Raw genomic sequence first — 25,595 nt, 5'->3', positions numbered from 1 at the left:
CTTGGCTTCTGCAAAGCTCCAGCTTCGCTCCGCGTCTCTACTCCTGCCCGCCCTGCTTCTACAGGGAGTGAACCGCCAGCCATCTTTTCCCTGCCCCATCCTCCATTGGCATCTCTCTCCAAGGCTCTGGGGGCGGTCCTTCCCGGTGGCATTTATCTCCTGGAGCCCCCATTCCCTGGACCCTTCCATCTGCTCCCTGATGCTCTGGTCTCACATGCCTGGTTCCATCAGAGCTGCCACCTCGTTCACCTCTGCTCCCCGGGAAGCAGCCGGGGCAGCCCCACCACCGTGGCTGCTCCCTGTTTCCAGCTGCCCCGGGGCTTTCCCTCCCTGACAGGTTCTGTTAACGGTGTCAGGAGCATCAGGCTCACGGTTTTCTGCTCTCTGGTTCAACTGCCATCCAGCGTGGCTGGTACTGGCCATTTCAGGCTGGGAAGTGAGGGGAGACACGGAGGCCTGGCCGTGTCTGGGGAGCTGGAGGCAGGTGGAGGTGGCGGTGTAGAGCCAACTGAGTTTGGAGGGACGAAGGCTGCCTCCTCGGTGTTCCTGCGGCCGGAGTCTTGGCCACACGGCCGACGCAGCCTCCCTCGCTGTGCACCACGATGATGATAACATGACAGCCCACGATTCCTAAGACTGGTTCTTGCCACCTGCCGTGGGTCAGGTGGCGCTTGCCCCCTCACGTATATGACGTTATTCAGCGGAACATTTATGCATTACCTGGAGTTCCCTCTCTCCAGTAGAACGTCCTCTGACTTTCTCACCCACAAGTTGCATCCCTGACTTCAAAAACCCAAATCTATACTCATTTCTCTCAAGAAAGCAACCAGCTCCAGTGTTCCTTTGTCCCCTTGACCCGCGTGTATCTGGGCTGACACTGAGTTGGCGGGAGTGTGCAGGGAACAACCCCATCATCCTGAGCACCCCACAGGGCAAGATGACGTAGACTCTCCCCTGCCCCATCCCCAGCACCCAGCTGAGGGGCCTGCACACACCCAGGAGCTCCACCCCACCTGCACGGCTTCGAAAGAGCCTCTCGCAGCCCTTGGTTGTCAGACCCGTCTGGGCCTGGAGACCTCCCTTCCACTCCACAGTGGAAATGAGACCAGAGGGGAGAAGAGACTTGCTCTGCCTTACCCAGCGAGTTAATAGCAGAGCTGAGCCCAGAGTCCCACATCTGAGTGTTGAGACAAGAACTGGAGAGAGAGGACGACCAATCTCAGCTGCCCCAGAGACTCCCAGGGTCCCCCGGCCCAGCCCCCTCCCCAGGACCAGCATCAGTTTCCCCTCCTGCCTGCACAGCCCTCCCCTCCCGCTGCTGCCAAGCTGCCAAAGGGTCCATTTAGCTGGAGACAGCGGGCGGACGGGTGGGCGGGCCAGCTCCCGGAGCTCGGGGTAATTGCCTGTAATAAGGCTCCCACAGCCTTTGTTCCTGGGAGCGACTGCACGGTTGGGGTTGTGCTCAGAGGGCTGTGTGCACTCGGGAGCTGGTGCCCGGAGACCTCACCCTTCCATCCTACTTCCACAACTGGCCCTGCGTGGACTTATCCTCCCAGGAGCCACTGTGACCCCAGCTGAGCCGGCCCCTCCGTCTTCCCTGCCCTCCTTGCTGCCTGGACCGTGAGCAAGCCCAAGGGGGCCTGTGTGCCCGGGAGCTCTCATAAGGAATTGGTGATCTCAGCTTCAGAGGGAGTTCTTCCCCGTGTGTATGCACGTGGCTGTACATATATGCACATCCAGAGGGCAGGGACCGTGGCAGGACAAACAACCCAAGGGCTGGAGTTACTGCGGGGTCCCTCTGCCCTGTGGGTGATTCACTTCCTGAGCCTGGGTGAGACACCAAAGGGCGTCTGGCTTCAGCCATCCCACTTCCCTTGGGGCCCCCCAACCCCTAGTCCTAGCCTGACTTGCCCAGAAGGCCTGCATCTGCTGGAGTGCACACACATGCATGTGCCCAGTGGGAGTGCCCAGCCCACAGGGGTGCAAGGCACCAGCAGAGGAGAAGAACCAGGCTCCAGGGAGGTTCCTCAGCCCCATGGAGAGACTTCGAGGCCAGGATGACCTCTGCCCTGAGTGACCACCCCTTCTCTGTCCCACAGGTTGCAGCCAGACCAGGAGGAAGCCGGCCCCCTCCCCCAGGACAGCTGGGCCCTGGACGGCTGCTCTGGCCCCCTTGGTGGGCCTGAGGAGAGCTTCTCCTGCGTGGGTGAGTACCATGGGGTGAAGACTTCCTCTTGGGGTGGGGAGGTCCCAGACTAGAACCCTCCCCATTGCCCACATGGAAGAAGCAGTGACCCAGGTAAACAAGCCCCCTGTTAACAAGGAGATGTCTGCCTATGAACTGCACTGTGCGTTTTTGCCCTGCTTGGCTCAACCCAGGAGTGGTCCGTCCAATCCAGGAGCACTTCAGGGCCAGGAGAGGGAAGCGGCCGTGGGTGCCCTGTTTATCCAGCGCTCCATTGAGGGAATCACTGAGGCCATCAGTGAAAGCCAGGAGGCAGAGGTCCCAAGCCTAGATTAACGGGGAAGATGCTGGGCACTAGGGAGGCGGTCTGGAGCCATCTGGCCAACTGTCCTCTCCTGGGACGCCTCTCAACAGGGTGCTCCCACTGGTGTCACCTTCTTGATGTACACAGTACTGTTAACTGAGCCTCAGGAACCAGAACGTAAGACTCACCAGGAATACCCCTGAGACTCGAGGACGGTGATGTTCCTTACGGGCGGAGACACCGCCTGCTCCCAGGTGCCTCCTCGGGCCAGTCTCTGCCCACGCGGGTGCTCAGGAGGTGTCTCTGAGTGAATGAATGGCCAGAGGATGAGTGAATGCCTTGTGTACTGCAGGTCGGGTCCCTAAAGGGGTCAGATTCTAAACTCCTAGCAGGTTTAGAGGTGTGTCTTGGTTTTCTTGCGACATTAACAAAATACCTAGAGGATGACTGTGATCCATATCAGAGGTTCAGGAGACCCCACACTGCGGGGACCCTGCTCTCTTCTTTGGTTGCCGGAGGGACACTTGCCCCAGGAAGGAAGGGACTTGCTTTTGGCAAACCTGAGGCTGTCTGGAGGGTTTGTCGCACAGCTCGTCTCAGTGCCCTGCTCCAGTGGGACCCTGGTGATGTGCATTCCTACCTTCTTTGTCTCCTGCCGGGCGGGTGGTTGGGTGTCCCTCGAGCCTGGGAGCTGAGCCCTCTGCCATCCTGGTCTCCAGCAGTGGTCTTGGAGCCAGTGAACGCAGAGCAGCGACACTCATTCTTCCATGACAAGCCTTGCGGAGAAGGGTTGTGGGGTCGAGACTGGGCATCTAAAAGTAAGCCGTCGCCTCCCACAATAAGCATTCACGCGGGGGACCAGCGCGTGGCAGGAAACTAAAGGAAACCAAATTCACTGGCACAGAAAAGCCATCAGAATTAGAACGTGGTAACCAGGACGCTCTGTGGAGCTCTATTTTTACATCTGCAGTTTGCTGTGTGATGGCTTCCTCATGGGCACGCCACATTGCTGGAGCCTGGTCCTCTCCACCCACCGGGCACGCACTGGCTGCTGTTCCCTGATGAGCTGGTGGGAGGGCTATGACTCGTCACGTCTGCAGCAGCCTGGCTTTAGGACTCGCCCAGGCTGGTCGGCTGGAGGACCACCCTCACCAGCCGGATCTGAAGGGTCTCCTAGATCACAGGTGGGGCTACTCCACGGGGAGGAGCCTCATGGAGCCTTCGGAGTGGGCTTTTCCTCTGAGGCTCCTGGGGAAGGGGAGCGCGGTTCGCTGCGCTGCCTCTGCTCTGGCACTTGCTGGTCGTCATGGTGATCCATCACGGCCAGGGACACCGGGCTCTTTGACGGGTTGGATGCGGGAGAGACTTGGGGTCTGCCTGTGCGTTGTAGGGGAGCCTGTTCTCTGAGCCCGAAGCAAACAGAGACGAGCGGAAGAGAGGAGCCTAGGGAAGGCTTCCGTTTCTGCCCTGCTCTCCCACCCGAACTCCCCTCAGGGCATGGTAACGCCTCATTCATTCATTTATTCTTTCATTCAATCAACAAACCATCAGTAACGGTTGGTCTTGTGCCCATACTGTGCTTGGCAGGGGCGTAAAAGATGATCCGACTGTGACCTGCCTTTGGGGAGTTCAGGGTCTCTGGGATCCACTCCAGGGAGCCTTCCCCAGGGAATCCGTTGGCATCCCTGAAACCCCGCCCACTGACCTGCCCTTGTAGGAGCTGACAAGGTGGCCCAGTCACTCCGGCCTCCCCTCAAGGCCCTGCAGCATGAGGAGGGTGCTGGGCCTCTCCCGCACTTTGTGGAAGGAGCACTGGGTGCCTTGGGGAGCACCACATCCTCTATCGATAATCTTCCTGGGGCCCAGCACAGGTGTTTCAGTTATGGATTCCGTTGTTTCCATATCGATTTGGAGATGACAGGTCTGCTCTCTTTTTTAGCTCACACTGCCTCCCTTCTTGTCTATGAACTCATCTTCTTCCCCATTACATGGTGCGGCACCTGCTGCTCCGTGTTCAGTAAAATGGGGCGTTGAGCGAGTGAGTCCGGGATCCATCGTTGGTCGTGGTGGACCTCATGCATCCCCTGCGGCCTGTTTCTTGCTCTGCCAGCTGAGGAGGAGCAACCGGCCTTTCTCTGCCGTCCTCCCAATACGGTCCTCTCTGGCATCCAGGCCCGTGGGGGCGGAGTCCTAGAGGGGAGCAGGAAGGGGCTGAAGACCCTTCTCAGCCTTGCACCACTTTCCCACTTCCTCTGCCTGGGAACAGGGTCCAGATGAGGCTGGGTAATCTTTGTGCAGCGGGAGGAGATTTTCCCATGATGACTTGCCGCCAAGCAGAGGAGTTGGGTCGGCCTTCGTCTGTCCCGAAGGCATCCACGACCAGCTGCTCCCTCTGCCTCTGCCCTGGGGCAAGTGTGGAAGATGCGGCCCGTGGGCGTCTGTACCTGTGCCCTGACCCCCCAGCCCGCCCGGCTGTGCTGGTGACAGCCCCATGCTGATCCCAGCAGCAGACCCATCCCTAGGCCGCCATCCGAGCTTAATTTGGAAAGCCGAGGGAAGCCAGGGCTGCTGATTCTGTACGCCCACGTGTGCGAGGCCACGTGCCGGAGGACTGAGAAAGGTCGCCCTGAGGTTGACACAGGTTCCTAATGACTGCTGCTTTGTGGCGTGTTTGAATGAGCAGTAAGTGGACAGATAATGAAGGGATCTTCTCCGTCATGACATGTGTCACCAGGAACGAGCTGGAGCCTGCTCCCTCCGGGCCGTGCGCCAGGGTCGATGTGTCGGATGGCAGGGCAGCATGAGTCTGGCTGCACGCAGGCTCTGCGCTCTCTCCTCCTTTCTCCTCCCGTGTGGAGCTGGCTCCGTCTTCCAGCCACAGGTCAGTTTTTCACGTCTTGTGGATTTGGGAGCCAGGACAGAGGCCCCCTTCTAAGGAAGCCTGCAAACCTGGTGCGCCCTCAGCCAGGCCGGGAGAGGTGTGCTGACTACTCTCCTCAGAGGGTTTGTTCTGGGCCCTCAGGGGGCTCTGGTGCCGTGGAGCAAGCCCCTCCACCCCAAGCCTGTGCTCCTCCGGGAGCTCCAGGCCACATCCAGTCTCCCAGGGCTACAGATGACTCGGAATCACAGAGCTAGGAAAGTCAGAGCTCTAACAAACTTTACGTATCACCCAGATGTGGACTCCTTTTCCACAGGGAGAGATGAGGCACAGAGAGGAACTGTGACTTGCTCAAGATTGCACGGCTGGTTAGCAGGTCATTGAAACCTAGGCCCCTGCCCTCTGACTCCCCAAACACTACACCATTATGGAACACCTACTGTGTGCAGGCGCAATGCTAGTGCTCCGCGTGAAGTCCGTCATGAGTGCCTCACACAGCCCTTTGTGGTGGTCTGTCATTCTGCGTCACAGGTGAGGAAACCCCAGCTCAGAGAGGTGACATAAAGTGACTTGTCTGAGGACATGCACGAGGCGAGGGGGCTGTGCCGGGATTTGAATCCAGGCTCGTGTCCTTGAGTCGCTGGCCGGCCAGCCCGTTGGCTGCTGGTCCTCGCTGTGTTAACTGCACTCTCTTCGAGCTCCGCTCTGTCTCCCTTCACCTCTGCCCAGTGGTGGGGAAAGAAGTGGGTCAGGGAGCCACGGTCCCTGCCGACATCGCCCTGAAGCCCCGGGATGTCACTGCTCCTCTGTCATCCCCAACCTGAGTCATTTCACGCTGAGTTCACACGGCCGTGTCCCCTGCCCTCTGGGGACCTTCGTGCTGAGCTGAGCCTGATGTCCCAGCCATCCGTGGAGAGAGGACGCGCGGAAATTGACTAGAAGACACGGACCAAGTTCAGGGGCCGACGGCATTGGCCGTGTTCCAGGGCGCGGCGGGAGCAGAGGAGGTTCGGGGTGCAGGGGGCGCCTGGAGGCCCTGTTTGGGTAGACAGTGGCCACCTGGGACCACGCAGACTTCCAGGAGCTGGGATGGAAGGCGATGATGACGCTGAAGGGCCGCGGTGACACTTACTGTGGCTTCCTCTGAACTGGCGCTGATGGAGCACCTCTCATCCTTCTGAGGATGAACGGGAGTCAGAGCCTCACTCCCTAGCTTTGGCTCACAGCTTTGCCGCTTGCTGGCTCTGCAGCCTCGGGCAAGTTATTTGACCTCTCTGTGCCTCTGTGATGATAACAGTACGCTCTTCCTGGGGTTTTGTGAGGATTAAATGCACCATCTTAGAAGGGTGCCCGTGCATCGTAACTGCTTAAGACGTGATTGGTGTTATTCGTTATGGAGGGAGGTGCTTTGTTAGCATGCCCACTTTACAGATGAGGCGAGTTACGTGACAGGCCCAGGGTGGTCCTGCCAGCGTTGGAACCGGGCAGCTGGTCTGCAGAGGTCCTGCTCTTAGCCACACATGCCATGACCTCGAGGGAGGGGACACGTCCCGCGTCCTGGGGCACCCCAGGGAGGCCGGGAGAGGCAGAGCCTGCCTCTGGGAGGTGCCGTGAAGGGGCGAGACCAGAGAAGTGAGGTCACGCGAGGTCCCCTGCTGGAGGGGCTTAAAATAGAAACCCAGGGATCTGGATCCTGTTTCTTTGCAGGAGGATGGGGGGGGCAGTTGATGAGTGACTTCTCCTCGAGACAGCGTGTGGCTGGGGTGGCATTCATCTCCAGCAGTGAAGCAGACCCAGCTGGAGCCATTTTCCGGGAGTGTCCAAAATCGCGGAGGCTGGGCAGGCTGGACCCCCTCCCCCACCACCATCCTGGCCCAGGCCCCCCCCCCACCCCACCAGACTCTACCACTCCAGAAGGGGTAGGAGTGGTTCTGCGTGGCGTTTGCACCCACGAGTGCTCGAAAAACAACGCCCAGGGCTGGCAAGGCCTCAGGTCCCTGCTTCCTGCTCCACCCAAGCCGGCTGGGCCTCTGCATTGCCCACGCACAGAGGAAATTCATATCCAGTCGCCAAACCTCACTAAGCACGTGTGTGTGTCAGGCCCTGCTCTCAATGCTCAGGGTACAACTGAGGGCAAAACAGGCCAAGACCTCTGCCCGGGTGGGGCTTATGTAGCTGTCTGGAGCAGTGCACAGCCTGGGCAGCCGTGTATGAGCTGCATGGTGGCCCTAGAGAAGCCCCAGCCCTGGAATATGTCTTCCATCCCAGGCAGCAAGGGTGGAACTCTGGCCTCATGACACCCCCTGAGAAGGCAGGCACAGCATTCGTGGGCCACCCCCTGCACCCCGAGCCTTCCATGCTGGGCAAGACGAATGGAAGGGGGAGGTGACAAACGTCTCCCTGTGGTTTTCCTAGAGAATTGCCCCCAGGCCCCGTGCCTGTCTGTCCTGGACTCTGAAACCTGCGATGAACCGCTTCATCTCTTCTTAGGAAATCCTGACCCTGCTTAGTCCTCGTGTGCCTGTGGCCACGGGAAGGACCTGAGGATGAGGGTGCTCGCTGGGAGGAGGTGGGCCTGGTTCCTAGGAATCTCTCCCGATGGGCTATCCCGTGCAACCTCGGGGTAGTTATCCAGAGAGCCATGGGGCAGGTGGGAATTTGAGCCATGGAGGAAGGAACCTGCACTATTTGGTAAACTCCCACCTCTGTGCCTCCATGACCGAGAGAGAGAAACCTCACCTCAAGAGATGCCCTGAAGACTTGGCTTCCCAGGGCTTTGCCCCGCCCCTTGGGCAAAGGCTGGCCAATCCTCTCCATAACTTCCAAGAAGGGGGTCTCCCTGGGAGCCTGCAGGGGCTTCATCTCCAGGAGGGCTGTCTGCAAGCCGGTCACATTCAAGGCTTCCGTCCTCCTCCCACTCCCACTGAATGGGCAGAAACCGGAACCCAGCGCCCCCCACCCCCATCCCTGTGATAAGAGGATTAGGGTCCCCCACTGGGAGACTTCCCCACAATAAGACTGCCCAGCAGGCGGACACAGAAGGAGCTCCGGGGGAGGCAGTTGAAGAGAGGGAGGTGACACAGACACAATAACCCGGAGAGTAAGTGCTGAGAATTACCCCCAGTCATAATATTCCTCCTCCACGTCCTTTAAGAGGCAGCAGGAATGAAAACCCTGCCTTCCTGTGTGTGGCTCTGGGTAGTGGGAGGCCGGGCTTCAGAGGGAGCTGAAGATAATGAAGGGTCAGGGCAGCGGGTCAGAGCGCAGGGTCGTCCGAGCCCTGGGGGAGGGGAGGGCAGAGAAACCCTTAGTTGTCCCTTTTCTCCAGAAGCTCATTCCACCTTCACAGAGGGCTGGAGAAGGAAGTGAGTGTGTTCCGTGGTGAGCATGACTGAGGTCAGATAGATGGAGGTGGGAGGGGAGCTCGGGCCCAGTTGGAAGTGGAGGGAGGGCAGCCCCAACGTTCACGATGATGCGATGCTCACGTAGAGTCTGGCACCGCCCAGGGGCAGGAGCTGGACCCCGTGAGCTCACCGCATCCTTCCTGCCTAGGAGTCTGGGCAGGAAGCAGCACAGAGCGGGTGAGGTCCCGACGATGACATCAGGCCGTGTGAGGGGCGAGGCTCTCGTGGGCATTGGCACTCCCACCGTCACACCAATGAGTACTCCTGAGATACACCAAGTAATTGCCTGCATTTATCCTGTTAAAATTCATTGAAATAGGACTCCACCGCCACATTCCTCTGTTAAGTTTAATGCCTCGTTTCAAAACCTAACAAAAACTCTCATAAACCACCGAGGTGCCCATGGCGACAACGAGGACAGCCTGGACACGGGAATGTCTCTGTTTGCAGCATGCTCTCCCTAAACCAGCTGTCCCTCCCCGGTTCAGGCCGGCAAGGCTTCCTCCTTACTCTGCACTTGTCTGCAACATTGTGGCACCAGGGACCTTTCAGAACCCGGGTGATGTTACAGTATGTCTCCCCAGACAAGTGGATGTCTTCTCAAGCCAAAGCCTGTATCCGAGGGTTGGTCCTCCGGACCTTCGAACCCGGTCAGTGAACAGAGATGAAGTCGCTCTGCTCTGCGGTAGTGAGGTCAGCACAGGCTCGGCCAGACCGCCTCAGGCTTGGGCCTCGTGTGTTTCCTGCTCAGGTTTCTGGGTTTCCTTGGCCCTCGGTGAGGTCATAGGATCTATCACAAACGTTGCCTAAGATTATCTTGAGGTTCCCCTTAGCGTGGTGATGCAGTGGCTCTAACCCAACCGACCCTGTGGACGGTCAGCTCTGACTCTAGGTTTGCGCACATGGAAGGAGACGTCCTCGCCCAGGAGCTCGCGCGTCTCCACCCCACACGCGGGCACAGCGCACACTCTGCCCTCCTCTTCGCCTGCCTGGGTCCCCCTCACGGGCCTGCGGTTGCCATGACAACTGATCTGGGCTGGTCCTGGTCTCGGGGCGCTGTACCCGAGCTCATCTGGGGTGCGATGTGCAATGGACACCCCAGCGGGTGTGCGAGGACAGTTGTCATGGCAACACACAGGCCAAGCACATGGGGGGAACATCTAGATTTCCCATCCTGGTCTGTTAGCCCGAGGAGCAGGGAGCTGATTTTAAATGAGTGCACCTCCAGACAGAATGCTCTCCACTCAGTGCTCTCCTCCTGCCTTCCCCCCCACCCCCGTAAGCCCGAGAGCCGGGGGAGAAAAGTTTCCACCCCTCCTCCTCCACCTGGTGTCTCCAGGACCAGCTGAGGTGCAGAGAACGTGGGCATTCTGGGAGGCTACATAGCAAGTCAAGAAGAGAACCCAGGACCCCAAGACTTGAGAATAGGGGAGTCCCCCAAGTGGCCCTGACTTGTTGGGGCTGCCAGGTCCACTGGAAGTGACCAGGACCCAGGACAGAGGTCATAGCGCCGGGGCTGATGATGCTGTAGACCATGGCTGTGCCTGGAGGAGTAAGCCCCCCTCCCTCCCCGTCCCCACTCCCGGGATTCTGTGGGCCCGTCTACTGTGACTGCGGCCCTAGACCCAAGCAGCCCTCGGGTGCCATGGGCGTCTGAGTTATGGGGTCTCCTCAGCGGGAAAGGCCCTCTTTCCACTTCCCGCTGGCCCTCCAGGACCCATCCTCCTTTCTCCGCCTGCTGTGGGGGTTTCACACTTCCTGGGATCCCACGCAGTTCTGAGGCAGGCCCCCAGAAACAGCGGCATGAAGTAAGGGCATGAAGTTATGGGAAGATGTGGGAGACCGCAGGCCGGATTCATAGTCTCACCCCACCAGCAGCCTGCTGTGTGGTCTCGGGCAAGTGTATTTCTGTGTGAAATGCAGACAAGACGGTGCCTGCGTCAGAGGGCTTCAGGAAATAATGCCTGGGCGTCGGCTGGCAATAGGAGGTGCTTAGAGCTGTCAGCTCCGCCGCCCTTCAGTTCAACAGGCGTGAGGAGCCCTCCCTAACTGTTCCACGTAGGGAGCGGTCTGAATCCGTTCAGGCTGCTGTAACAAAAATACCGTGGACCAGGGGGCTTCAACCACACAAGTGTATTTCTCGCAGTTCTGGAGGCTGGACGCCCAAGATCAAGGTACTGGCAGATTCTGTGTCGGGGAGAGCCCACTCCCTGTTTGGCAGATAGGTGTCTTCTTGCTGTGTCCTCACGTGGCAGACAGAGAGGAAAAGGGCTCTGTTCTTAGAAGGGCACCAATCCCATCACGGGGGCTCCATCCTCGTGACCTCATTACCTCCCAAATGCCCTATCTTCCGATAGCATCACATGGGGAATTACAGTTTCATCTTATGAATTTTGGGGGCACATAAACAAAGCCGTCTGTAACGGGGGGCTCACAATTGAACTGGAGGGACAGGATGTCTCCCTAGGATGTAACTAGGCAGAATTTGCCCATACTCAATAGATGGGAAAGGAAGAGATCAGTGTGGGATGGAGTAATCAGAGGAGGCTTCCTAGAGGAGGTGGCCCTGAAGCTGGGCCGCAAAGGGTGAATGAGACTTGAATTCATAGCAGAGAAGGCACAGGGGAGAAAGGGAGGCGCGAGGGGCCACGGTGCGAGGGCGGGGTAGGCTGGACCAGAGAGCAGGTGGGAGAGCCTTCGAGGGCACGATCGCCAGGCTGGTGACGCCAGAGTGGTGAAGCCCTTGCATGCTGGTGCTGGGCAACACTGGGCTCTGTGGCAACAGATATTGGGGGGCGAGGGGGGCAGTCCTTCCCTGGGAAGCCACCCAGGTCACCACGTCAGAGACACACTCCCCTGCGGGAGATCACAGAGTTCTGGCTTCAAAAGGAGAAGGCGGGTCTCCAAGAAGAGGAAGGGGAAACAGTGCCTTGTGCACCCCTCCAGAGCCCCCCTGCTGAGGATCTGGGTCACAAGGAAGACAGGTCCCATGCTCTAGCCTGGGGGGGCGGATCAGAACACTTGGGGGGACCCCTGGGGAGACAGAACAGGGAGCCGCAGCCCAGCCTCCACTCCCCCCAGCTGCCCCTGCCATCCCTGGAGGTCCAGTCCTGGGCAGCAGAGAAGCCCCTGCTGAAGGAGGGCCCACCGCATGGGCTCCGTCCTGCCCTCGCCTCCCAGTCTGGAGCGGGTCCTCCAGGTGGTCCCTCAGCCACAGTTCCCACTCCCTCTGGGGGTGCACAGCCCAGAGCACCCTGCCTCTGAAGGGAGGCCTGTGCCCCTCCCAGCCTTTGGAGCCCTGTCCTCCAGCTGCACACTGGGCTTCGACTTGGGTCCTGTCTCCTCCTGTGACCAGAGGTGACCTGTTTCCTTCTCAGGGCCCAGTCTCTGCCCTCCCCTTTCACACGATGGGCAGCTCATCCCTGCTCCATCCTTGTCCTCTTGGCTCCATCCTTGTCCTGTTGGCTTAGAGGCCTCCGGGAGAACGCGTCCCGGCTGCTGTGAGCTCCCAGGAATGCGGGTGGTAGTCTAGAATTTCTCGCCTTTTCCACCCTCCCGGAAGCTCTCCCTGAGACAGTGGGCCAGAAGACAGACTGAGGCCCACGACCCCTGGCTCCGCTCCCAGCTTTCACTTTGCTGAGACTCATCTTCCCCAACAGACAGGTGGGACAGCAAATCTCTCTGAGCCCGCACTCCTGATCTGGTGGCCCAGAAGAAAACTCCCCAACCCCTAAGCACAGGCAGCGTCCTGGGACCAGAGAGGCCAAGCCGGGCCCTTGTAGAGTCTGCAGAAATGTCTCAACCACCAACACCCTGGCAAAGCAAAGGTGGTGACTAAGCTGGGAGGAAACAAGTGGATCAATCTGGGAGGGCTTCCCGGATGAGGCCCCGGATGTGTGAGCACGCCGATGCATTCATATTGGGCTGAGTCCACCGGCTCCTTTTTTGTCTCCAGGTGGCAGTGGAGGGTGGGGGTCAAGTTCCACTGGGACTGCCGCATGCGCTAGGGAACCTGAGGACTCCTTGCCCACTCTTGCCCCTGCCTCCCAGAGGTCTGGCAAAACTCATCCTATGCCTCTGAGCAGAGCAGAGATGTGGGGGAAGCGAGGGCCTCCGTTGTGACCTGTGCCAAGGTCATTCCCCTACAGAACTGGAACTTTCTTCAGAGGGGCAAAGTGAGGGACTGCTGGCCTCCCTGTGGCCCAGGACTGCAGACAGGGGAGAAAAGACGTTGTGGAGACACCATCCCGGAGCCTGGCTTCCATTCTGGCACACCAGCTGTGCCGTCTCTCACCACGGGGTATGCAGAGGTCACTGCTGTTTACAATCCCCCACACATCTGTTCTGAGTCACACACTCATTCATCGAATCGGTCGTCATTCCCCAAATATGTTTGAGAGCCCACTGTGTGCGGAGATCTGCGATGGGTTTTGAGAAAAAGTTCGTCACGGTAGACCGACCAAAGATGGGTCCCTGGGAAACAGATGAGCGAGTGAACAACGTTGGCTACAGATGCCAGGAAATTATCAAAGCGGCTGCCATGGACCGTGGGCGGAGAGTCAGGGAAGGCCTCCTGGAGGAGGCACACTGGGCCTCAAGAAGGGCCAGGGAGAGTACAGCGCTCTAATCCTTTCTCAAACCACAACCGGCCCCTCCTGAAGTCTTCCCTATCTTGGTGGATGGCAGCTCCATTCTCAGAGCGGTCCGGGCCGAAATCCGTGGGTATTCTTGATTCCTCTCTCCCACACGCCCACGTCTGGTCTGTCAGCAAATTCTAAAGGCTTCACAGTTTATCCAGAGTCTGACCCCTTCTCACCCCCACCAAAGTCACCACTCGCTTCCAAGCCGCCATCATCTCTCATCTAAATTATTGCAGCTGCTTCTGCCCGTGAGCCCAGCAAGCAGCCACAGCGACTCTTTCAAGGGGGACACCAGGTCATGTCCCTCCTCCGCTCTGTAACCCGCCGTGGCTCCCATCTCACTCAGAGTGAAAGGCCAAGTCCTTGCAGTGACCTGAAAGGCCCTCCCACACTGGCCATCACTTAGATCTCTGACCTCATCGCCTGCCACTGGCCCCTTCCTTCCTTCCTTTCTCTGCAGCCACGCTCATCTGTTCTTCAGACAGGCCAGGCACACCGCCCGTCAGAGCCTTTGCTCAGGCTGCTCCTTCTGCCTGGAAACCTCTTCCCCAGACATCCACACAGATACAGAGAGGAAGCCCCCTCTCCTCCTTCAGATCCTTATTCAAATGTCGCCTTCCCCCGGAAAGCCTGCTTTGCCACCATATTGAAAATTCAGCCCGGGCCCCTGGGCATTGCCTGTGCCTCTCCTGCTCTGCGTTTTCTCCTTAGCATTGTTGAGTGGCTAATATTTCTAATTTATTGTCTGCCCCTCCCATTAGAATGGAAGCTCCCTGAGGACAGGAATTCTGGTCTGTTTTGTTCTCTGCCGTGTCCCCCAGGACCAGACGGGATGTGAGCAGTGGGAGGGAGCTGTTTGTCCCGATGAGGCTCTGTGCTCAGGCACCAGCTATGTCAGCAGCCTCCCGCCTGGCCTAGGGGATGCCATGACAGAAAAAAGGGTGGAAGGAAGTGGGGAGCAATGCCTGGAGGGCATTCTACAAAGGCAAAGGAGTTGGAGTCTGCCCAGGAGGTGATGAAAGTCCTCATCACAGGGGTGTGAGCAGGGAAACTGAAGAAGGTGCCTGTCGCTCAGTTGGGCCAGCCCGGGGTGGGTGGCTCGGTGCCCAGCCCTTGCTCTGCAGATCCTGACTGTGGGCACAGAAATCAGGAAAACCCTCCTTCTTCCCTGCTCGGCCCGTAGCCCTTGAGGGAGCCAATTATGGACTCACCTGCCCGCTCCCCCTCCCTGAGATCCCAGCTTCTCCCAAGGTCACCTTTCAAGGTCAAAGGGGTGGGACCGCCTAGCCCTTCTTCTCACCTTCTTCTCTCTCCCACTTCCCTCGAGGGATCCTGACCCAGTGCGATGGGCAGAGCCCCCACAGACGACCTGGGTTCCATCCTTCCCCAGCTGCGGGGCTGTGAGCATGCGGATGTGCCTTTCTTTCCTTGGCTGTATGCCTTATCTTCTTCATCCTTCAAGTGGCTTTAAATTGTCGGCCCCCAGATGTGGTCAGATCACCCGTCCCCTCCCCATCCCAGAAACGGCTGATGCCTTTGGAGAGAGAGGAGTGGGGTGAGGAGCCAGGCTTTGGGGAGCTGGGGATCAGGGACTTTCCTGATTCCCAACCAGCCTCTTTCCCCACCTCCCCTTTAGAAACTGGGCGGGACCCAGTTCCCTTCCACAGGCCACTGACATCAGCAGCACCCATCCGTGCCCGGCCAGGCCTCCCCGTCATCACGTAGCCCCTCGCAGGGTCTCTCTTCCGGAGCGTTCCCAGGCTGGTCCTGCAGTGGGGACGGGGCAGAGCGGCAGGGCTCAGGGCTGGGCCTGCGGGTGGTGTGGCCAGGCAGGTACCTCTCTCTTTAGGAATCACTAGAGGAAACATTCTGCACATATTGGCTTTATCGACTGATGCTGGAATGGCTGTTGCCACGGCAGCAGAGGCTCCCACTGCAGTAGAGGATGGTGGGAAACTCAGAGATGTGAAGGGAATCAAAAAAGAGGCAGATAGAGGGAGAGCTGCGTTAGGGAGCATCAGAAAGTTCTGGGATGACTATTTAAAGGGACTACCACATGGCCATGGCAAGGCCCTTAGAGAGTGACAGTGGAAAGGTGGGCAGGACAGGTAGACAGAGGGGACCAGCACCCCAGGGGATCGGCACTGAGTTAACTCATGAGATGAGCATGGAAGGAATTTCCATCTCCTAAACTGAGGGGTGGCATTTCCTGCAGGAGGGAGTGGGGAGGTTGAGATGGTGGGGAGTGGGCTGGGACCACCTCACTCTCTCTTCTGGACCACCCTCTCTTTGGGAAGGAGGCAGAATCTCAGGAGCTGTTTATTGAAGGAAAGGAGAGGACTTGAGATTCACGGCATATGGTACCCCTCGAGAGGAGGCTCAGAGGAACAAAGAGGAGTAAGGAGCGGGAGGAGTCCAGGCTGAACCAGGAATGAATGGGGCACGAGATAACCAGGAAGAAGGGAGACCAGGCTGCGGGGCAGTGGGCCTCCAGGGACTGGCAGCTGCAGTGGACAGAGCAACAAGTGCAATGGAGTGTCACAGCAGTTCTAGAGACTAATGTGACAGGAGCCAAACTCTGGACGTGGACACCAGTGACCAGGGGCCATTAACCCAAGGAGAGAGGGCCAGGTTTTGCCTACAGCGGCCCACACTGGGTGGAGTGGACCACGGTGGAAATGTTGTTTTTCAGCCAGATGGCAGCCAGTTAATTTCTCCTTGTCTGCTCGGAGGAGATGAATTCATACGCAGGAAGAGAACAGACCACCAGCAAGGACTAGTGTAACCTGGGAGATCAGAGAACGGGGCCCCAGATCCTGCAGTTGCTGTTTTCAGGAAAGGTGGTGACTGAATTCTGTTGTTTTATGCACCTTAGAGCTGCTCTCTGAGGAAGGAGGAAGACTTCAGAAGTGATGGTTTGGGACTGCATTGGAATTGACCCTTGGGATGGGGAGGGGCCGTGTTCCCCAGAGACCAGGCCCCGGGGATGGGCTTGACCCCTTCCTTGAGCTGGGATCTCATGTTTGGTGTGAGCCTGTGTACCTCCTGTGTACCCAGAGAGGAAATCTCATGCCTGGCCTCCTCCTTGGGGTGCTTTCTGTGCCCGCGCCAGGTTCTGGCGGGATCCCACTTCAGGCCCTTCAACCAGATCCTGTTGCTTGTCATTCGCTCTCTGAAGTCATCAGCCCTGAGTTTCCTCAGTGCAGGACACAGGCCGCGAGGCCAGTCTGCATTGCGCCCTCTGCCACAGGGCCTCCTGGCTCTCTTCTGCACCCCGCTCCTTTCCTCCACTCCTTTGAAGCAGTGCCGATGCTTCGCAGGTGTCAGCCTGAACAACTTCCTGCTTCCTGCTCTCCTGGTCCGAACTCTTCCCTACTTAGACTGCGTCATGTATTTGCCCGCCTGCCCGCACAACCTCTTACGCCTACACTCATGTGTATGCAGCCCCTCCTGCGTAAGTGCGGGATTCTGAAGTTACTGCAGTGGGCCAGCCGGGGTCCCTGCTCTCCGGGGTCCCTGCTCTCCGGGGTCCCTGCGCTCCGGGGTCCCTGCGCTCCGGGGTCCCTGCTCTCCGGGGTCCCTGCTCTCCTCCCTCTTGTGTTCCTGTAATTAGTCTACACACCTACAGCAGTCTACCTGTGAGGATGGGTTGACGCGTGCGACACCGCTTTGTCACAGGGACAGGATTATTACTTTCCCGGGTCTTGTACTGTCTGTCTTGCTTTCCCTGCCAGACGCTGAGTTCCTAGAGGGCAGAATCTCCATCATTCTCTGTATCTCCAGGGCCCGGCCAAGGCTCCCTGCTCCTTACCCTCTGCTTGAGGACCCTGTTCTCAGCACTGTGGTAGGCACATCCTCTGTGCGACGACCCCGGTCCTTGCGGATTTTATGGCATCTCAATCCAGCCCTAGGACTGCGGAAGGCGGAGTCCTGGGGACACCACCAGCACCTGAGAGTCATGCAGGGCACAGACCCAGTATACAGCACTCAGGCCTCCAAATCCATTTAACCACCACAGTGGCAGCTCCTGCTGCATGCAAGGTGCCCCCTGAGGGCTCTGGTGCTGGTGGGGGAGATGGGGGCGTACACAGACACCCCTCACACCAGGAGGCTGGCACGGTCAGTGCTGGGAGAGCGGGGGAACCATGAGATTCAGACACAGGTTCTTCAAATTCCAGGGGGAAGGGGGAGCGGATGGAGAGAGATAGAGGTTGGGGGTGGGGCGGGCAGATAATCTGAAGGCTAGGCTAGCGCATCCTGGCAAAGAGTTCTTAGGGTTTTACAGCCCCAATGTGTGGCTCCCTCTGGGGCCCGTCCCTCCTGGGGCTAGCTTTGCTTTCAGAGACATCCCCTCTGCTTCCTCCTGTCCCTCACTCTCTTGTCTGAGAGCCATTTGTCAGGCACCTTGGCCCTGACTTGGGGAGGTCATAGGAGGAGGGGTAAGAGGAGGGGCAGGGTCGCCCTCTGCTGAGCTGGGGCAGATGGTTGCCTGCTCCTCCCCCGTCTCTCTCCTCCCTGGGCCCAGGTGGGAGGCGGGAGAAAGGCTAGGAAAATGTTCTTTTTAAATTGCTCTGCAGCCCACTTGAGCTCTGGCAGGCAAGGGACCTGTGCCAGGCCTCCTGGTTCCCTGCGTTTACACAGCGCTTTGCAGCTCCAGAGTCCTTCCCAAGGAAGGTGGCCCAAGAACCAGTGTAAGGGAAGACAGACCCAGTGGGTGCAATGACTTTGACAAGGTCACACACCCAGTTAGTTAGAAGGGGAAACCCAGGCTCCTGAACCCCAGAGCTGGTCTTTTCCTCCAATGCCGCGACCCCCCTCCCCAGCCAACCCTGGGCCCTGTCTCTCCAAGCCACCCCCGTCCCAAGCGCTCTCCCTACCTGGGGAGGAATCCCCTACCTCTGGAGGGCAGGCTTGTGCCCCAGAGACTAAAGTAAGGGGGCACTGGGAGTTTCCTGGGGGAACCAGAGACCTCTCCGCCCCTCTCCCGCATCTCTCCCCAGGCCCCATGAGCCGCCCTGTCTCAGTGCCTTTCACCTGCACCCCCACATCTCAACTGATCCTCCTCCCTCCCCTGGGCGCGGCAGGGGGCCACCCGTAGCCCTCGGAGAACCTGCCCCGCCTTTGCGTGCAAGGCGAGGACAAACACCGGTGGGGGTCCTTCAGCCCCCCTACCCCCTACTCCTCCATCCCTGGATCTCTGCTGCGCATACCACCCCCTCCAGAGCCAGAAATAGACGCGCTCCCACCTCCCTCCGCTCGGCACACTCCGCCCTCCTCCGGTCCGCGCCGCGCCCTCCCTCCCCTCCGGCCTCGGCTCCGGGCTGCAGCCACGGCCTCGGCTCAGCCCGCGGCGGGTGCGGCCGCGGCGCTGCTGGGCGGGCGGGCGGGACCGGGCACCCGAGCGCCTCTGAGCGCCGGCGGGGCTGCGGGGCTCGCGTGCTGCTTTGGATTGATCTTTCCATTTTAATTTGTATTTTCCCCGCCCCGCCCCTTTTCCTCCGACCCCGCCCCATCGCTCCCCGGCTTCCTCGCTCTTTCCTTCTCCCGCTTCCTTCCCTGCTTGTCTTTCCCCTGCGCCCCCTGCTCGCCCCCTCCCTCCTCCCTCCCCCTCTCCCCTTCCTCCTCTGTTTCTTCCGTCCTCTCTCTCCCCCTCCTCCCGCCTCCTCCGCCCTGCGCTCCCCGCCCCCCGTGCCTGCAGACGCGCGGATTGTCCATGCGCTCCTCGCGGGCAGAATGCTGGGCAGCAGCGTCAAGAGCGCGCAGCCCGAGGTGGGGCTGAGCGGCGGCGGCGGCGGCGGCGGCGAGGGCGCGGACGAGCCCCGGGGCGCGGGCAGGAAGGCGGCGGCGGACGGCAGAGGCATGCTGCCCAAGCGCGCCAAGGCGCCGGGCGGCGGCGGCGGCATGGCCAAGGCCAGCGCGGCGGAGCTGAAGGTCTTCAAGTCCGGCAGCGTGGACGGCCGAGTCCCCGGCGGGCCGCCCGCCTCCAACCTGCGCAAGCAGAAGTCGCTCACCAACCTCTCCTTCCTCACGGACTCGGAGAAGAAGCTGCAACTCTATGAGCCCGAGTGGAGCGACGATATGGCCAAGGCGCCCAAGGGCTTGGGCAAGGCGGGGTCCAAAGGCCGCGAGGCTCCGCTGATGTCCAAGACGCTCTCCAAGTCGGAGCACTCGCTCTTCCAGGCCAAGGGCGCCCCGGCGGGCGGCGCCAAGACCCCACTGGCTCCGCTCGCGCCCAGCCTGGGAAAGCCGAGCCGGATCCCGCGCGGCCCCTACGCCGAGGTCAAGCCGCTCAGCAAGGCTCCCGAGGCGGCCGTGAGCGACGACGCCAAGTCGGACGACGAGCTGCTCTCCAGCAAGGCCAAGGCGCAGAAGGGCTCCGCGCCCGCGCCCGCCGCCAAGGGCCAGGAGGAGCGCGCCTTCCTCAAGGTGGACCCCGAGCTCGTGGTGACCGTGCTGGGAGACCTAGAGCAGCTTCTCTTCAGCCAGATGCTCGGTGAGTCCTGCCTCCCCGCCCCACCCTGGCTTTCTCCTCAGCTGCCCGGGAAGGTGTGGGGGAGAGCGCAGCTCCCTCCGCTGCTTCTCCTTCCGGTGGGGCTCTCCAGATCCCGGGTTGGGTTGTGAGGGGGCATTGCGCCCAGATGTGCAGGCTTGGCCCACCTCCAGATGCGCATGGCTAAAGTGCGCCTTCTTCAAGATGCCACCAGGCGGGAGCGAGCCCAGGCTCTGCTCCGGCCTGCCTGAGGGGAGGCTAGACAATGGGGTGGGGGTCAGATTCTCAGAGATAGAGCCCATTACCCTCCTTGGATTTTAAAGCTCAAAATCCTAATGTGGCAAGATCTGGGGCCGGTGGAGACCTCAGCTGTGCGGTGGTCTGTGCTCGGCAAGAGAGCGTCCAGCATTGCTAGGGGCGCGCCAGGGAGAGGCCCGATCTGGAGGACGGATGTGGGGAAAGCAGATGTGAGGGCTGTTTGGCTCCGGAGCAGAGCTGAGGCTGCACTTCCTCTGTAGATCCCCGGTGGGAGCCCAAGTCGGATTTCCCGGGTGTAGGGGTTCTGGCAGGGAGACCGTCTGGGGCCAGGGGCCGGGCGGGCAGCCAGCTGTGCGCATCTGGACGCGCGTCCTATACCTCGGCCCGGCTCTGGTCCAAACCCCTACCCCCCGGGCTTTTTAGAGAGTGCGGAAAGGTCTGGGCTTTCGCGCCGAGCCTCCTGCTCGACTGGGAAGCCCTTGCCCTTTGGCTAATGGAAGCCGAGCGGGCGGGAAGGGAGGAACAAAGCTTGCTCAGGCGGAGGAAGCGCAGAGAGCTGTTCCATTGTTCTCCGGGCCTGAAGAGTCTATGCGAAAAACCCGGAGCGGCCCGGGAACTGCGCCTGCTTTCTCGGGAGACCCTGCCCCGAGAGGGATGGAGCGGGACATGCAGGACGCAGGGCTGCGGTGGCCCCTGCAGGGCCGAACTGGGGCCATGGCAGGGGGGCGGGGGAGGGCGGCGGGGACGGCGGCCAGGTCTGGAGCCGGCGGCCGCCCTGGCTCCACGGACTTGTTGCAGTTGCTGGGGATGTGTCTCCGGTGCCGAGGGACCGAGCTCCCCGGGTACCAGAAGGCTGCCCGCCCGCTGGGGGCTGGGAAGGGGCGTGTCCGTGCGCGTGGGAAGGGGCGGGGCCGACGCGGCCGCGGGGCCGAGTGACAGGCTGGACGAGGTGGGGCCGTGTGGATGCGGGGGTGCTCCCTGGACCCTGGAGAACGCAGGGCTGGAGAGGCCTGGTTCACCTGCTTCTGTCTCCCCAGGACCCCCAGACTCCTGGTGGGCCAGGCTGAGGGACCCCTGGCCAGGGGCAAGATTTGGATCTGTCGACTTGGACGCTGGTGCTGGTGGCCGCGTATGGGCTTTGCACGGGCAGTCAGGAGGGTGGACAAGGGAAAGAGGGGTAGGGCAGCCCTTTGCCTCCCCTCCCCGCCCAGAGCCTCTCAGGAAGGCCCTGCCTGGTTAGGGACAGGTGGCATGGGGTTGGGGATGCCAAAGCCCACAGGGTGGCCTCGGCCTCAAACGGAATGGGCCCCCCTGTGCTGAGGGCTGCCTCCAGGAGCCCACAGTCTGATAGGGTGAGACAGACAATGAAGGAAACAAGAAATAAGACAGGAACCAAGGAGGGCTCCAGAGAAAAGAGAGGGGACCAGGGGTGGAGACGGACGGGACAGGAGAGCCTGCGTCAGGGCTGTCTAAGGAGCGACGACTGAACTGTGTCTGAGCAGGAGGAGGAGGAACTGAGGCTGGGGGAGCAACACTCCCTGAGGGCCTGAGAGGAGGGTGGGAGTGGCGCCACCGAGGAGAGGAAGGCGGAAGGGACTATCAGGGACACAGAACAGCAGAGGGCACAGCTCCCTTTTCAAGGTCAGGGCTTCACCTGTTGGGCTGTCCCCAGACCTGCCAGTGCCAGCACTGCCCCAGGACCTGGCCGCTGGTGGAAGCCCGCGTAGCTGCTTCGCAAGAGGCAGGAGCCGAAGAAACCCTGAGGAGTCGTCCTAGAGCTGGCTGGAGATGGGGAGGGGGGCAGAAGGGGGAGGAGCTGAGCTGTGGTCCCTTCCTCCTGCTCAGCAGGTGTCACTTCTCGGCAGCCTTGGAGATGAGGAGGGAATACTGCCTCCTCCTTCCCAGGTGGGAAATGCAGGGTCAGAAGCGTGGAGGGCCTTAGAGTCACCTATGAGTTAGCGGATCTCCTGATGCCTAAGTCACAGCTCTACCCAGGAGACCCGGCTGAGAGGAGGAAGTCGGCGGGTGTCTGCTGGGCAGGGGCCTGCCCTGATGACCCCACAGAGGGCCGAGGGGCTTAGCTCTGGGAGGGGGGGCTGGAAAGTCTGGCAGACACGCTGGCCTGTCTCTGGCTGAGAGGACTCAAGGTGGGGGTAGGCCTAGGAGGATAGTGCTGGCACCCCATGGCTGTGGGGAAGGAAGCGGGTGGGAGCTGGTGGCCTCCAAGCAAAGTCTGTCTCCCCTGTGAAGGTGGGAGGGGGGACCGTAGCGCCCACGAGGGTGTCAGGACCAGCCCTCGCTGGACAGCAAGGTGGGCCCTGGAGAGAACGGCTGCCTCGATGCCTCAGGATAGTGGCTTAAGACACAGAGTACTGTCCCCACCTGGGAGGCTCCGAGGCAGGCTGCACTCACTCCTCGGTGCCGTCCCAGACCTGAGAAGCTGCCAAGACCCGGTTTCTGTGGGGAGAGGGGTGTGAGGCAGCCCCTTTCTGGAATAAAAGGAACAGCTGAAACTTGATCACTGCTTCCCAGAAATCAGCCGGGGCCCAGATGGTTGGGCAGGCTCCCTGCTTCTTCCCTCGCCTTGGAAGCTGCCAGATAACTAGGGTCCCCCTGGGGAACCCTAGAAACTTGGAAGGCTGAGGGGTGAGTGCCCAGAGGAAATGGGCCAGTCCCAGGAGTCCGATGCCTTTGGACCCTGGTCGATGGTCCACATCAGGCAGTTTGGCGTCCAGAGGAAATGCCACCAGGCCTGGGGCCGGGCGGGAGGCTGCGATCCTGAGTCCCCTGTCTGGAAGTCCTAAGGTCTGGGACCTCCTCTGGGACTCAGTTGCCCATTTGTGAATGGAAGAGACCCTCCCATGGCTCGTCCTTACCTAAAAGGTCCCAGGTGGCTTAAAGCGAGCCTGTGTTAGTACAGAGCAGGGAAGTTCACAGTCCCACTCAAACCGCGTTCCTCCTACCTCATCAGCCCCGGGCCTGAGGATCTCAAGGCAGAATCAGTCCCCACACATCCAGCCCTCCAGGCAAAAGGACAAAGTGGGGTGGCTAAGGCACGCCGAGGTCGGGGTGCAAAGGAGTTCCTAGTCCCACCTGCGTGTCTGGACCCAGATGAGGGGTTGCCATGACAACAGGCCCTCAGAGAGGAAGGAAAGGAGGAAGTTATCCGTTTCTAAGCCAATTGGTTGATGTGGGGTTTGGGGGGCGCGAGGGTAGGGTTTACGCTAGAGAGTGTGTTCTGGGATGCTCTGAACGGGGCCGGGGGAAGATACCGCTGCTCAGGGCTTTTCTTCCTTTGTATTCAATGCACTTGGGGGTTGGGGCGGGTAGAGTTCCGTAAGTTCTCTAAAGAATTGATGCCCAGAGCAGACAAGTGGATGTGCATGCTCACCAGCACCCCGTGTCAGAGCTCCACACCCAGAGCCGCTCCTGATGCCTTCCCAGGGCTCCCCTGAGGCCTGGCAGGGGAGCAAGGACAGCACTCACTTCTCGCCTTGCCCCGAGCACAGCTGGAGGCTGCTTGTAGGATCACAGGCCGTGGCAGGGTGTGGGGTCTGCAGGGGAGCGTGTTTGTGAGTGGGGAAAGGAACTGGCTGGAACCTTCCAGCTGTGAGGCCTCCTGCCTTCCTCAAGGTTGGCGCTGAGGAGAGCGTTTCTCTTTTCCTGTGTTCGGCTGTTTTTCTTCCAAGGCCGGGCTTGGTGTTCTGCAGGCCCCACCAGGCCTGGCTGCCCTCCTCTGGGCCTGGCCTTGTTCACATGCTGCAGCCAAAGCTGCTCTCCTGTCCACAGGGCAGCCGCGGCTCTGCTTCTGAGAGTGACAGGTGGATGGATGGATGGATGGGTGGTGGGGTCGGGGGGGGGGGGATCTCAGGGGCTGTTCCTCTGACAGATGGAGCAGAAGACCCCAGAGCTTCTCTTCTTCCTTGAAGCACAAACCGACCCTGGGAGATGCCCTTTATCCTCAGTGGTGGCTCCAACCCTAGGCCACGGGCCCCTTCTAGATGTGGATTGAACGGGTCACAGGACCAAGCCACCTGGAGTCCTGGGGTGTTTCCTGACGCCTCCTTCTTGTTCCATATCTACTATGGTGGCTACCATGCCTGCCCCACGTGACCCCAACAGCACACACTTTCTCCTCTGCTGACCTCATCTCGCCCTTCTCTGCAGCTGTCCCTCCACACACACCCCGCCCCCTGCACCTCACAGCCTCTGACCCCAAGGGCTGAACGTGCAGGTTACTCCATGGGGCCCAGGGGAGAGCCAGCCCTGCGTGACCATGCCGAGCGGAGCCCAGGGCCCATCGCTGCCGCTCGGCACCCTTCCTGCTGCTCCACCCCTGCAGCACACTGCAGTGTCTTTTCATACCAGGGAGAGAGGAACCCCTCCTCTGTGCAGAGCCCTCTGCCTCCCTCCCCTTTCCTGGATTCACAGAACCACAGAAGGGGGATTGTCTCATCCAGCTGCCCACCTAGAGCTGAAATGAATCCCTCTGCAGCATCGTGGGCAGGGGCTTGTCCTGTTTACACGCTCCTGGTGACAGAGGGCTCACTACCTCATTTCCCTGGAAAGCACTCATTGTTAGAAGGATCTTCCTTCTTCTGGGAATTTCCACCCATGGGTCCAGGCCGGCTCTCTGGGTCCTTCCGGATGAAGCTGGCCTGCCGGTCACAGACCCCCTTTCTCCTGAGGTCAGACACCTACCAATGGTCCATCCGATCTTTTCTCCCTTCGCCTTCTCCTTTCATCTGTCTTTTGTTTTGGAATAAGACTCCACAGGAGGAGGAGCTGACCTGATCACCCTGAGTCCCAGCGGGGGGTATGATGAGGGGGAATCCTGCTCCCCACGAGGACTCCCCGCCCCCACCCCTCATAATGTCTGCATCACTGCACCTGGCTGGGTTTCCTCCTGGCCCAGCCTGGCTCCTCCCGCGGGGTTTCTCCCTCTGCCTGGAAACCCTGTACCGGCCAGCCCTCACGGACGCCACGTGTTTCTCATTTGCGCTGGCTGACCTCCTCCCACACCCTGTTTGGATTACCCAGATGCATTTGATGTCCCCAGGGCCCGCGACCTTCCCTCTGGTGCACAGGAAGGGCTGGGGAAAGGTGCTGCTCACTGGCCCTGCGTGGGCAGGCTCGGGCCCCACACCTTCCCCCACACTGTCCCGCCTGGGAGCTGGGCCTCCTGCAGGGAGGGGAAACCGGAGCCCCCCGGGTTCTGTTCTACCTCATTCAGTGCACACAGATCTCAGCTTCCTCCTGACCACCGGAGGTCAGGGTGCAGACTGGGAAGATGCCCCAGACACTGTTTCGGTCTCCCAGCTGGAGGCTGACGGAGGATTCAGGTTGTGCCAAGAGTGTGCCCAGCCCGGCCCCTGCCGTGGGATGAGTGTGGGGACAGCAGTGTGTGCCGGGGATGGTGGGGCAGGTCGGGGTTTT

At 60.3% G+C, this 25,595-nt stretch overlaps 1 protein-coding gene across 5 annotated transcripts in view; it reads left to right on the top strand.

Annotated features, from left to right (window-relative positions):
- NAV1 (neuron navigator 1) overlaps positions 1-25,595 on the top strand; it is a 243,989-nt gene that overhangs the window by 70,752 nt on the left and 147,642 nt on the right. For 4 of the 5 annotated variants that reach the window (XM_044762897.2, XM_070501451.1, XM_044762894.2 and 1 more), the window contains exons 3-4: positions 2,100-2,206; positions 19,110-19,904. In XM_044762897.2, the coding sequence (XP_044618832.2) occupies positions 2,100-2,206; positions 19,110-19,904 (902 nt within the window). The remainder of the gene's footprint in view (positions 1-2,099; positions 2,207-19,109; positions 19,905-25,595) is intronic. The other variant, XM_044762899.2, reaches the window with a different exon arrangement.

This window comes from Equus asinus, chromosome 30, assembly GCF_041296235.1.
Source record: "Equus asinus isolate D_3611 breed Donkey chromosome 30, EquAss-T2T_v2, whole genome shotgun sequence".
Lineage (NCBI taxonomy): Eukaryota > Metazoa > Chordata > Mammalia > Perissodactyla > Equidae > Equus > Equus asinus.
The sequence above is the reverse complement of the archived record's forward strand: the minus strand, read 5'-3'. Positions and strand labels throughout refer to the sequence as shown.